A 13,814-nucleotide genomic window follows, 5' to 3' on the forward strand; every position below is an offset into this window, starting at 1 on the left:
GGATACATACTCTTAGGTGAACGTACAAAGATTTCACCCCAGTAGTGGAAAATGTTATTAATAGAGGGCAGATCACAATGAAATGATACATCACCCCCTGCTCATCTGGAATTATAGCAATACTAACATTGACTGAATGATACATGCCAAGGCATTGATCGAAGCACTTTATATGCAGTAATTCATGTGCCCTCACCACAACCCCGTATGGAAGGTATTATGACTATGCCCACTGTACAAGAGGGAAAGCCTGGCAAAAGGAGACCTCAGTAACCCACCCAGGCAAGTACACAGTGGAAACTGGTTTTGAACCCATGAACCCAAAACCCATGGATGGCCTGGACCACTCTGATATATTATTTCTAGATCTCCAGCATGGTGAAAACAAAAATTAAAGTCTACAAAACCGTATTATGGTATGGCCCCATTTTCTTTAAATATGTGTGTATTTGTCTATGTGTACGTGCTTGTGTTTGATTGAATCAGATGAAGATTTGGCTGTTTTTGACTTATACAAAAGGCAATTTCATATGGTTCAACCTAGTGTACGCACACAAACACAAACACACACACAGAAAAGTCTGTAAGGACCTACACTAAATTGTTAGCAGTAGTTTTAGATGGTGGAAAAATATTTGATCTCTATTTTCTTTGTACCTTTTCATATTTTCTGAAAAGTGGCAGAAGTTTAACACTTCTGTGGATTACCTGTTTCCTTACTGCTGGTGCTGATGGCCTCAGCTATGTGGTATTAAAATCTACTCAATGTGCAGGAGCCCCCGCCCCGCAAACTACAGTATCAGGGCCCAACGCACTCAAGGCTATCTCTCCTCGGGGACGGAGAAGCCAAAGTGTGTACTTCAATGAAGCAAGTGCTTAGAACAGCACCTGGCATATCAAGGGCACTCTATAAACCTTTTCCAAATAAATGAATGGTCACTTTCTCCACCCCACTTCCTCTACCACTGGGCAGAATCAATCATTCCTACTTGAGTTTCTATGGGAGTTTCCTTAAATCTCTATAGAATAAAGAACCCACTAACCTGCCCAGGTAAGTGGTAGAGACAGATTTTGAACCCCGGGACCTAAGGCCTCCACCACTCTGAAATACTGTTCCTAGATCAAAGTGAGGGGCCCTTTGAGATTTGACTTCTCTGAGCCTCAGTTTTCTCCAGCTAGAACATGAAAATAGGAATCACGCTTTTCTGAGAATTGCATGAGACATGGTGCTCCGTCACCCCCAGCCTCGTTCCAGTTGATGTTACTTGGGTAGGGCTGAGAAGGCCTTGTTTATTGTGTGTAACATCAAGTCCACAGCCAGGGCCATGGCCAGAGAACTGCCCATGTGACCTTGGCTCCCTTACTGGAGATTTGTTGGATATAAGAGGCAGCATCTTCCCTCTAACTTCTAGAAAATATGGCAGAAATGGATGAGCGTTCAGTGCTCTGTAGACCATCTGGCTGACAGCTGGATCCACAGTTGAGTAGACCTCAGGAGGATGGTCAAGGGGAGCTGGGCACAGGGAAAGGGCCCTGAGGTTTAGACTCAGGCAACTCTCAGCAATGAGCCATGAGCTAAATCTGGAGTCCAGGATTTCAGCCAGACTGTAAGCCAACTACACACCATGAACAGGGGTTCCAGAGTTCCCTGGCAGCCAAGGAAAATCCCCTGCTGGGAATGAATGGGCTCACCCCTCTGTTACAATTCTTATCCAAGCATATTTAGAATGGTGCAGCCATTTCTGCATCTAATCCCATTTCCTGGATCATTTACCACCTTCCAACAGCTTACAAAATTTTCTCATTTACATTTATTTCTATTATCTATCACTCACCCCCTCAATCCCTGCAGGAGCTCAGCTCCACAAGGCAGGAATCTTTGTTTGGTTCAACGAAGTATCCCAAGTGCTTGGAACAGCACCTGGCATATGGAAGACACTCTATAAATCTTTTCTGAATAAATGAATAAATGAAATGTCACCTTCCCCACCCCACTTCCTGTACCATTTGGCAGAATTAGTCATCTTGCCTCTGAATGTCTATAGAACTTTCCTTAAATCTCTAATATTGTACTAATCACACTATTGTGATTATTAACATTAATCTAATATTGTAATTTTATCTCCTGTACTTTTTTTTTTTTTGAGACAAAGTCTCGCTCTGTCGCCCAGGCCAGACTGTAGTGGTGCGATCTCGGCTCACTCCAACCTCTACCTCCCGGGTTCAAGAGATTCTCGTGCCTCAGCCTTCCAAGTAGCTGGGATTACAGGCACGTGCCACCTCACCTGGCTAATTTTTGTATTTTTAGTAGAGACGGGGCTTCACCATGTTGGCCGAGCTGGTTTCAAATTCCTGACCTCAAGTGATCCACCTGCCTGGACCTTCCAAAGCGCTGGGATTACAGGTGTGAGCCACTGCGCCCGGCCTGTACCTCTTTTAAGGCAGAAGCCATCAAAGGATCACTTTCTCTCTTGTATTATCTATACCTGGCATGAGGTCTGGGTGGGTCCTCGGTGTCTGCTGACTCAGGGGACAATCTTCACATATATAGGGCAAAAAGGACAATAGCCAGGACCCTGGTTGTAACCATTGGAAACATCCCTACCCAGCACCGGGCTGGTGACATGATCTTGAGCTAGGTGGAATAGGGAGGCAGTGATTTTGTAAGACTTCTTTCTAGCCTGAGAAAAATCCAGCGAGAGAAAGTTATTTTAGGTCCCAGAATACGAGGCTGAACTGAGTCCTCCAAAGAGAGGTTAACATAGAAAGTTAATGAAATGTTCATTTCAAAAAAACTTTGCCCAACCCACGGTTTGCAACTCCCACACTTATCCTGGTACCAGTGACAGCCATCTCCAGGCCCGAGGACCAGTAGGCAGCGTAAACCCGTTGGCCAGAATAGCATATCCATGTCTGATTGTCAAGTGGAGGCAGCCCCGCTTACTGGCTCTACTAGAGACTTGCTGGTTATTTTTTAACACAGGCCCTCACACCTGTGCCCACTCCTCCTCTCTATTCCTCTGGCCCCGCTCCTGACAAACCTACTCAACATTCATTCCCCAGTGTTGTATGTTCAGCCTGTGTGCAGCACCTCTCTCTCAACTAGAATGTCTTCTCCTTTTGTCTTTTAATCATTCATGCATTCAGCACCTATTGTGCGTCCTGTGTTTCCTTCAATTGCAGCTCCCCCCTTTTTTTTTTTTTTTTTTTTTTGAGATGGAATCTTGCTCTGTCACCCAGACTGGGGTGCAGTGGCGTGATTTCGGCTCACTGCAACCTCCGCCTCCCAGGTTCAGGCGATTCTTGTGATTCAGCCTCCTGAGTAGCTGGGATTACAGGCATGAGCCACCACACCTGGCTAATTTTGTATTTTTAGTAGAGACAGGTTTTCTCCATGTTGGTCAGGATGGTCTCAAACTCCCGACCTCAGGTGATCCTCCCGCCTCGGCCTCCCGAAGTGCTGGGATTACAGGTGTGAGTCACCGCACCTGGCCTGCTCCCCTTCTTAAAGCACAGCTCTTCCAGGAATCACTGAGGTATAAAAAGATTCGGCTTTGGGAGGCCAAGTTGGGAGGCCGAGGCAGGAGTATTGCTTGAGGCCAGCAGTTCAAAACCAGCCTGGGAAACATAGCAAAATCCTGTCTCTGCCAAAAAGTTAAAAATTGCTGGGCATGGTGGCATGGACCTGTAGTCCCAGCTACTTGGGAGGCTGAGGTGGGAGGATCACCTGAGCCCGGGAGGTTGAGGCTGCAGTGAACTGAAACTGGAATTGCACCACTGCCTTTCAGCCTCAGGGATACAGCGAGACTTTCTCTCTAAAAAGGAAAACAAAGCCAGCACAGCGGCTCATGCCTATAATCTCAACACTTTGGGAAACCAGGGCGGGCAGATCGCTTCTTGAGCTCAGGAATTCAAGACAAGCCTAGGCAACAAGGTGAAACCCCGTCTCTATAAAACAGACAAAAATCAGCCAGGTGTGGTGGTGTGCACCTGTAGTCCCAGCTACTCGGGAGGCTGAGGTGGGAGAATCACTTGAGACTGAGAGGTTTGAGGCTGCAGTAAGCCATGACTACACCACTGTACTCCAGCATGGGTGACAGACCAAGATCCACCTCAAAAAAAAAAAAAAAAAAAAAAAAAAAAGATTTGGGTTCCGTATTGTGGGAACTTTGTTAGCCCACAGAGATATGGAGTGTGCCTACTTTTCAAGCATCAACCAGAGGTAGTTTCTGAACAAACCCTGTGGTTTCATGACCTTACCCTTTTAGTGTGCCTGAAATACCCTTATTTTCCTCATTCCAGGGGATCATCTTCCCCTCTGCCCCCAGTTTTCTTAATGATACCCTTCCTTAAGTTGCCAGTTGGTTAACCCCTTCTCCAGGCTGACACATGCCCCATCCTTTGTGCATTGCACAACATGTATTGCAACTACTAACAGGTCTGATTGCCCCAGCAGACTGAGCTCACCCAGCAGTGATCATTCTGCAAGAAGCAATGCTCTCCCCCTTCCCCTGAAGTTTTCAGATTTTATTTATAGCCTAAATGAAAAAGCAAAAATATTACTAATGATAGCCATGGTTTACTAAGCCCCTCCTATGTGCCAAGTTCTGTATTTTTTATTTTATCTTATTTTTTTAGACAGGGTCCCGCTCTGTCACCCAGGCTGGAGTACAGCGGTGTAATCACAGCTCACTGCAGCCTTGAACTCTTGGGCTCAAGTGATCCACCTGCCTTGGCTGGGAGGATCCCCAGTAGCTGAGACCACAGGCTCATGCCACCAAACCCAGATAATTTTTTTTTTAATTTTTTTTTTTTTTAGTAGAGGTGGGGTCTTGCTATTTTGCCCAGGCTGGTCTTGAACTCCTGGGCTCAAGTAATCCTCCCGCCTCAGCCGCCCAAAGCACTGGGATTACAGGCATGAGCCACCATGCCTGGCTTGTGTCAAGTACTTTAAATGAGCACCTCGACAGCACTGCAAGTCTGCAGACACCAATCTTAGAGATGAGGAAACAATATGATGGACGAGATTAACTAACTTGTCTATGATCTGAGAGTCGGCAAGTGGTGGCAACAGGACCTTAGCCTCTGTTACTCCAAATCCCAGGCTCAGCATCTGGAGCAGCCTCAGGACACAGATGAGTCTCCCTTAATCCTCTGTGCACAGGGGACAGGGCCGTGGAGCAGATCTGGCTGGGGTCCCACTCACTCAACCATTCCCATTTACAAATATACCTCCCGCCCTGACCCCTCTCTACCTGCCCACAGGAACCTCCTCCAAATTAAAGATGCATTAGGACTTCAAGGAATCTAAAGGAGACATGGGGAATTTATTTTTTTTCTTAAATGACCCATGGATTAATTTCTTTGGGGCTCTGGAGCAGGTGGAATCTTCTCCGATTATGGAAATCTTTGGCTCAGGGGCAGCTGTGAGACCACGTGCCTATCCTGGGTTTGAACTGGGACCTCTCTGGGCAAGAAGGGAGACAAAGGTGGAGGGGAAACAGCACTTGGACTTGAACTTCAAGAAACTCACCTAGCTGCGTGTGTGTTGCGGGGGAGATTGGAGTAGGGGAAAGACGGCAGGAAGCGGGGAAGTGGGAGGAAGAGATAGTGTGATCCGGGCAAAACAGCTCCCTGGGAGGGGCTATCTTAAAACCCACGTTTGCATCTGGACTTAGCCCCTGACCAGAAGTGCAACTCTGACCAGAGGGGCCTCTGAAGACAGGTGCTCCTAGGACAATAAATCCTGCTTCACAAGGCCGACGTGAGGAAGAAAATAATCCAGGTGAGACTGTTCTGTCAATTGCAAATGTCTATTGATGCGTGGTCGCGCTTGGTGCATTTCGAGGAAATCTCTCTCTCTCAACTCTGTAAGCCTTTTTGACAGACAAGGACTCAGCCATCCTCAGCCCTGGATCCCTTAGTATCTTAACGTCCTCACCCAGGGGCCTGCATAAAAAGGGGGTATTCAGTATGCACCTGAATTGAATGGAACCTCATCTTGGTGAGATAAAATCTTAATGATCAGTGACGATGAAAGATAGTAATCCACAAATGGTAAATCAAAAATTCTTTTCTCCTAAGCAATTTTTTTAAGGACAAGGTCTCACTCTGCCACCCAGGCTGGAGTGCAGTGGTGTTATCATAGCTCATTGCAGCCCTGACCTTTTGGGCTCAGCCTCCCGAGTAGCTGGAATTACAGGCATGTACCACCATGCCTGGCTAATTTTTTCATTTTTTTGTAGAGACAGGGTCTCACTATATTGCCCAGACTGGTCTCAAACTCTTGGGCTCAAGCGATCCTCCTGCCTCAACCTCCCAAAGTGCTGGGATTACAGGTGTGAGCCACTGTGCCTGGCCAATTTCCGTTATTTATAAATTACCAGGTCTCAGGTATTGTTAAAGCAGCACAAATGGACTACGCAACTGACTATAGTAAAAAACACATTTTACTGTGGTACACATACACCATGGAATACTATGCAGCCACGAAAAGGAATGAGATTACGTCCTTTGCAGGGATATGGATGAAGCTGGAAGCTGTTATCCTCAGCAAAATGACACAGGAATAGAAAACCAACACCACATGTTCTCCCTTATAAGTAGGACCTGAGTGATGAGAACATATGGACACATGGCAGGGAACAACACACATGAGGGTCTGTCAGAGGGTGGGGAAGGAGAGTATCGGGAGGAATATCTAATGGATGCTGGGCTTAACACCTAGGTGATGGGTTGATCTGTGCAGCAAACCTGCATGGCACATGTTTACGTGTCACAAACCTGCACATGTACCCCTGAACTTAAAAGTTGAAGAAAAAAACTACATTTTACGGGGCCACCCAGTACTTACTTGTGTGCACGCATAGATACAATCAAAATCCGTTTCATGATCTAATGCTTACCCTCTCACGTGGAATATACCTGGATGTTTTCTCATCTATTTCACTCTTGTTTTTATTTTTTTGAGATGGACTCTTGCTATGTTGTCCAGGCTGGAGTGCAGTGGCGCGATCTCAGCTCACCGCAACCTCTGCCTCCTGGGTTCAAGCAATTCTTCTGCCTCAGCCTCCCAAGTAGCTGGGATTACAGGTGTGTGCTGTCTTACCCGGCTAATTTTTGTATTTTTAGTAGAGCTGGGTTTCACCATGTTGGCCAGGCTGGTCTCTAACTCCTGACCTCAGGTGTTCCACCTGCCTTGGCCTCCCAAAGTGCTGGGATTACAAGTGTGAGCCACCGCGTGCTTGGCCTATTTCACTCTTTCATATGCTGGCAGCAACCCACTAAATGGATCTTGTGGCCAGGGCTGAAAATGCTGCTCTATTTGCTGGGCAGGTCACCCAGCAGTCTTTGGCATCATTTTGCACAGCGATCTTTCCAGTTAGGCATTTAACTTCTACCACATCCCTTCTGCTAACACCAGCATCAACAACAGGTTGACCAGAAGTCTTTTCTGCTCTACAGTCAATATCATTACTCAGAACATCTGAAATACCTTCTTTCCACCCCTCTCATCTGCCTGCTGGGTAAGTCAAGTGTCTCACATTTGAGGAAGCAGTGAGATTCAGGAAGAAACTCCTGAATTTTAAAAATAGCTATAGGGCTATAGGGAGCAGGGCACAGTGGCTTATGCCTGTAATCCCAGCACTTTGGGAGGCTGAGGTGGGAGAATCGCTTGAGCCCAGAAGTTCTAGACCATACTGGGCAACATATCGAAACCTCGTCTCTACCAAAAATCAAAAAAGGCAGTCAAGCATTGTGGTAGTGCCTGCTTGTTGTCCCAGCTACTTGGGAGGCCGAGATGGGAGGATTGCTTGAGCCTAGGAGTTCGAGGCTGCAGTGAGCTATGATCACACCACTGCACTCCAGCCTTGACAACAGAGTGAGATCTTGTCTCGAAAAAAAAAAAACAACAACAAAAACAGATGGAGGGGATTTACAAGGCTCAGAGTCCACATATAGACACTCATCCTTCTTTCGTAAGTCTTCTCCCCTAGGGGACCCAGAGGCCAAAGGCCACGACCCCTAGCTCATCTTTTGAAATTAACTTGTGTCCATTCTAGAATCTAGACACTAAATCTTTTTCCTCACCTTTTATTTATTATATCGCTATAGTGCATACTTTGACTGTCAGAGAACTGGACACAAGACCTGGTTCTACCCCTGGTATGGAATATCGGATGTCACTTTTCTGAACTAATTTTATCTGTAAAACGTAGCTAATCATTTCTGCCCTGCCTTCCTCATGGGGTTGTAGTGAGAACAAGTGTGAAAATGCTTTTATATAGGCCAGGTGTGGTGGCTCATGTCCGTAATCTCAGCAGTTTAGGATGCTGAGGCAGGAGGATCGTTTGAGGCCAGGAGTTCAAGACCAGCCTGGGCAACATAGAAGACTCCGTCTCTACAAAAACAAATAAATAAATAAAATAAAAATTAGCCTCGCTTGGTGGCTCACGTCTATGGTCTCAGCTACTCAGGAGGCCGAGGTGGGGACAATAGCTTGAGCCCAGGAGTTCGAGGCTACAGTCAGCTACAATTGTGCCACTGCACTCCGGGCTAGGTGACAGAGTGAGACCCCGTCTCTAAAAAAAAAAAAGAAAAAAGAAAAAAAATTGCCTTGTATACTGTAAAGCACCATAGAAATATAAATTGTTATGTAAACGGTATGTTCTTTGGTAATAATTGATAGTGTTGACTCCATTTTCCAAATTACAGTACTGTGCATTCTCTGTGTTTAGTGAAAGGCACAGCCTCCATCATCAACCCCTAAAAGGCATCGGCACTTTCTCCCTGAATGCAGGGTTAAACCAGCTCTCCCTTGGGCAGATATCTGATGTCATCAAAAATTCATGGGTCGCAGCAGCTGGTAAATCCACTGTCTCCAGTCGTGTGTACCCTCATTCACAAAAATCACCAGGCCTGGGAGAACTGGTCCCAAGAGCCGTCAGCTGAAATATGGCCTGGGCTCAGCTCTCCAGGCCAATCAAAAAATTAAAGCATGAAAGGGAAATCAAGAGTCACCTTAGGCCCAGATGAGACCAGAGATCATCATGATCAGAACAGTCAAATTAGCTGGGCATGGCGGTGTGCGCCTGTAATCCTGGCTACTCGGGAGGCTGAGGCAAGAGAATCGCTTAACCCGGGAGTCGGAAGTTGCAGTGAGCCGAGATGGCGCCACTGCACTCCAGCCTGGATGACAGAGCGAGACTCCATCTCGGAAAAAAAAAAAAAAAGAACAGCCACCAGGTGTATGGAAGATTTACTACTCCAGCTTCTATGCCTTAAAAGGATTATTTCCAACCTTCTCTATTATTATGTTCATGATACAGATGAGGGTAAGAGGTTACAGAAGAAGTTTGCTCAAAATCATGCAGGGATGCAGCGTACGGTGGCTCACACCTATAATCCCAGCACTTCGGGAGGCTTAGGTGGGTAGATTGCTTGAGCCCAAGAGTTCGACACCAGCCTGGGCAACGTGGCAAAACTCTGTCTCTGCAAAAAATACAAAAATTAGCTGGGTGTGGTGGTGTGCGCCTGTAATCCCAGCTACCCAGGAGGCTGAGATTGCGAGGATCGCTTGAACCTGGAAGGCAGAGGTTGCAAATGAACTGAGACTGTGCCACTGCACTCTAGCCTGGGCAACAGAGCAAGACCCTGTTTCTAAAAAAAAAAAAAAAAAAAAAAAAAAAAAAAAATATGCAGAGGGCCAGGTGTGGTGGCTCACGCCTGTAATTCTAGCATTTTGGGAGGCTGAGGCAGGTGATTATTTGAGCCCAGGAGTTTGAGACCAGCCTGGCCAACGTGGTGAAACTCTGTCTCTACTAAAAAATACAAAAATTAGCTGGGCATGGTGGTGCGTGCCTGTAGTCCCAGCTACTAGGGAGGCTGAGGCACAAGAATCGCCTGAACCCGCGAGGCAGAGGTTGCAGTGAGCCGAGATCACGCCACTGCACTCCAACCTGAGCGACAGATGGAGACTCTGTCTCAAAAAAAAAAAAAAAAAAAAAAAACCCCCAGTCAGGTAAACTACAATCTGCTTTTTCTCACTCTGCATAAGCAAGAGAAATCTCCAAGGCTGATACTGGACTCTGTCAAGGATGTTCCTGAAAGGCTGCATTTGAGGTCAAGCCTGCAGCCAAAGGCCCCCAGAGCGAGGACTTCAAACCAGAGATGGGAATTTAATGGCCAGAACAGAAAGTACTTTTGGCCTCTTGCAGGAATGAAAAGCAGACGCCAATTCCCCAGGGTGGGTAAGGTTCTTCTTGCTACACAGTCACAGGTCTGTGCTCTTTACAAAGAGCTGCAGACAATTGTTTCTGGACAGGGCGCTTGGCTGCTCAATGATTAATGAGAATCTAATATCACTTTTGTTTGGACCCCAAGCTAAAAGAGGAAAGAGGCAATAGATGCGCCTCCCCAGAGCATCAAAATTCTCCAGAGATTTCCCAGTGCTTACGGGCCAGGGTCAGAATGCCTTGGTTGGCATTCGAGGCCTTGCTGGTCTGGCCCCAAACAACCATCTCGATGTTTTCTGATTTCAAACCTCTGTACCAGCCAAATGTCTTCAGCCTCACCCAATGGGCTCTGCCCATTCTCTTCCTGCGATTCTCCTAACAGGCAATGCCTACCCCACCCAACCTCCAAGGGCCAACTGAGGTCTTGGTCTTCCATCTGAACTCTGCATTCCAGTCCTTTCTCAGACCCTCATGGTCCTCAAAGCTTTGGCCTTCTGATCTAGGCCTGTATTGATAGCTAACTGTTGAGTTGGCCTGTATCTCTCTGGATCTTTCACTTTCATGCTAAGGGCCTTGAGAAGCAGGGAGGGAGGCCTTCAATGATGTTTCTTTGTGTTCTTTACCCAGCACTTGCTATAGAAATTATGGGAATTAAATAAACGCTGTTGATTAATGAAGGATGGATAGACAGAGGTCCCTGAGTCCTATAAGCTGGTCCTCGCAGGCCAAGCTTTGCAGGGAACCTGGGTGCAGGGCTGGGAGGATGCTCAGGGGTGATTTGGTTTAGTGGCCGTTGGACTAGAGTAGAGCTTCAAAGCTTCAGACCCCAAACCCCCTAATCATAGCCCAGACAGGTGACTCTTCTGGTCTTGCTCAGATACCTCTAGGAAAGAACTACTGCTTAGTTTTCTACATCTCCACCCCCATAGCTGCACAGAGCTTTTTTTTTTTTTTTTTTTTTTTTGAGAGGGAGTTCTAATACATGCCCAAAGAAAGTGAGCTTTCATGGCAGACAGACAGGGAATGCTGGTCCAACCTCTGGGCACTCACTGCCCAGCCATGGACAGGTATTTCTCTCCAAATAAAGACAGGAACCCATGGAACCCCTCACCCAGCCCCCAACCCCAGGGGCAATGCTCAGTCAGTCTGAGACTGATGCAGGCCATAGAAGAGGACTCTCACCTGTCATCAGCCCCCATCCCATTGTCTCCTAGCCAAGACAGAGTGCCAAAGGCCAGGGCCAGGCAGAGAACCAACCTCCCTTGGTTGCCTCGAAAGGGCACCCTCTGGGGAAAAGTAATGTAATTCTTAACAAGATAAACTCAAATTCTAGCATCTCCTCATCTCTATGGTAAGGGCAGACCCAGACCCTCTACCCTCCCCACCCCACGGCCCAAATACACAGACACACACACACACACACACACACACACACACACACACACACACACAGAGCTTCTTTCCTCGAAAGCCCTGATTGCCTCCCTCCCACAAGACCAGCCTGACACATAGGCCCTTGAGGTTGCAAGGCTGGACGGTAGAGACAGTACCCTGGTCGAAACTGGGGGTTGGGGTGGTGGAGATGGCAAGGGCATCCTTAAATCTCCATTCAGAGTGAGAGCCAATCAAGACCCCCGGGAAAACCTGCAGTTTCCGGGCCTCCAGGTGCTCCCTGCGAACCCCCCTCCCATCAGAATCCCCCAAATCACATCCTGGTATCGGCTGAGAGCTGCTCCTTGGTCTCAATCAATAAGCAATGATTTCTTCAAGCTCCTACTGTATTCGCGGTGGAGGTGGGGGTGGAGGGCTGCTCTGGGGGAGGGCACAGACCCCTCCAGAGAAGCCCATTTCTAAAGGAAAGGGGGAGTCATGCTTAGGAGGTGAAGGTGTTGCCTGCACCCCAGGCCCACAGAAGCTGGGGTTCCCAAGTAGCCAACCTAGAACCTCCCCCGTCTCTGCCAAGGGCTCCATTCCTGCCCCCTCACTTCCTAGGATGGTTGAAACCCTGGCTTCTCCCTGTCCTCCCAGCGCCACCTGTGCCTCCCTGCCCACGGGCTCAGCCCCACACATCTTCCCATCGATTTCCTGTAGGTGTGCGGGCAGGGGGCTCCGGAGGGCACGGTACAAGCCCCTTCCGGCGGCGCTGCCCTCCCTCTGCCGGGCAGGTCTCCGGAGGTGGGCGGCGAGCCCCGCAGCCCCGACCCTGGAGTCCAGCGCGATCTCCCGGGCAGCCCGGCGGCGGCGCGGCGGGAAAGCGAGAGCCCATCCCGGCCGGCCAGCCGCCTCCAGAATCCTGGCCCGGCTCCCTCCTCCGGCACGCCTGGAGTTGGGGCCAACAGGCAGGATCAACAATCCAGAAACTTTCAATGGATCGCGCCGGCTAGGAGGGGGAGAAGGGAGGGCGCCAGGGCTGGGGGGTGGGGAGGGGGCTCGGGGCAAAGCCCCTGCTCACACTTACCATCTTGCTCACATCCATGACCGAGGCTGCGGGGCACCCCCCCACCCCTGGAGATCCCGCTTCCCCCAAAGCTGCTCCCGGCTAATCGCGCCCCGAGGGTGCCATGCTGCGGGGAGGGCGGCCGGCAGGGCCCCCGCGGACCGGGGCAGGCGGCGGCGGCGGCGGCGGCACCGAGGCTGGACCGGAGAAAGGAAGGGGAGGGGGAGGGGAGGCGGTGAGGGGGAGGGGGAGGGGGAGGGGGGCGGGCGCGGAGCCGCAGCGCGCGCCGGGGGCGGGGGAGGCGCGGCCCCGCCGGCAGAGACCGGCGCGCCCGAGCCCCCGGGGACCGGGAAATCCCGGAATCAGCTGGCGGGGGCGCGGGGGGAGACGGGGAGGCGGGTTCCCGGGCCCGATCCCGCGGCCCCCGGGCGCGCACAGCGAGGGTGTGATTTGAATAACAAAAGGTGGCTTCTCCCCAGAGTTCCCGGTGGCGGGGATCGCCGAGCCCCGAGCCAGAGGCCGCCGGCCCGCCAGGAAGCGTGTGTGTGTGTGCATGCGTGAGTGTGCATGCATGCGTGTGTTTTGGTGGTGGGATCAGTGGGACTCAGGAAGTGAGCAGGGGAGGTGGTGGAAAAGGAGGGCGAATGGGGGGCGCAGGAGGCCGACATTCCAGTAGGGGCAGGGGGTCCGCTCAGCCCCTCCCCATTTGGCTTCCCTGGACAAAGGGGGAATTCACAGCCAGTTGTTTGCCTCCTGCGGCTAATCTGGAGGGGCCTCCCGAATGAGTCTGGGGTCTCCAAACAGATGGGCAATTGGGAGGAAGTGGAACAGGTATCCCCAGGAAGGCTCTGAGCGTCCCCCTCCCACGTGAGCCACAGCCAGCCCTTCCTGGGGTGAGGGAAATTGGCTCCGTGGCTCCAAAATGATGTCTGCCCTGAGCTGGGAGCTCCTTTTCCTCAAGCCAGAATCCCGATGTCCCTTTCCTTATTCGATGCCGAAATGCACAGCAGACGTTCCCCTCTGCAGTAGACACAGCTGGTGACCTCAAAAGGGCTCCTGTCAAATGCTCCTTTGGGGCAAGTTCTCCGGGAAAAGCCTGGCCATCCAAGCCTATAGTTTCAACACAGTCTGTCCCACCAAAA

At 49.7% G+C, this 13,814-nt stretch overlaps 1 protein-coding gene across 2 annotated transcripts in view; it reads right to left on the reverse strand.

Moving 5' to 3' along the window:
- The window catches only part of HIP1 (huntingtin interacting protein 1), a 204,382-nt gene that overhangs the window by 95,795 nt on the left and 94,773 nt on the right, over positions 1-13,814 (reverse strand). The window contains exon 1 of one of the 2 annotated variants that reach the window (XM_050783627.1): positions 12,694-12,834. The exons of the other annotated variant lie outside the window; for it this stretch is intronic. Within the exon in view, the coding sequence (XP_050639584.1) occupies positions 12,694-12,711 (18 nt within the window). The 5' untranslated portion in view covers positions 12,712-12,834. Of the gene's footprint in view, positions 1-12,693; positions 12,835-13,814 lie in introns of those variants that run through there. 2 annotated transcript variants of the gene reach the window in all.

The sequence above is a fragment of the Macaca thibetana genome, chromosome 3 (genome assembly GCF_024542745.1).
Source record: "Macaca thibetana thibetana isolate TM-01 chromosome 3, ASM2454274v1, whole genome shotgun sequence".
In the NCBI taxonomy this organism is placed as follows: Eukaryota; Metazoa; Chordata; class Mammalia; order Primates; family Cercopithecidae; genus Macaca; species Macaca thibetana.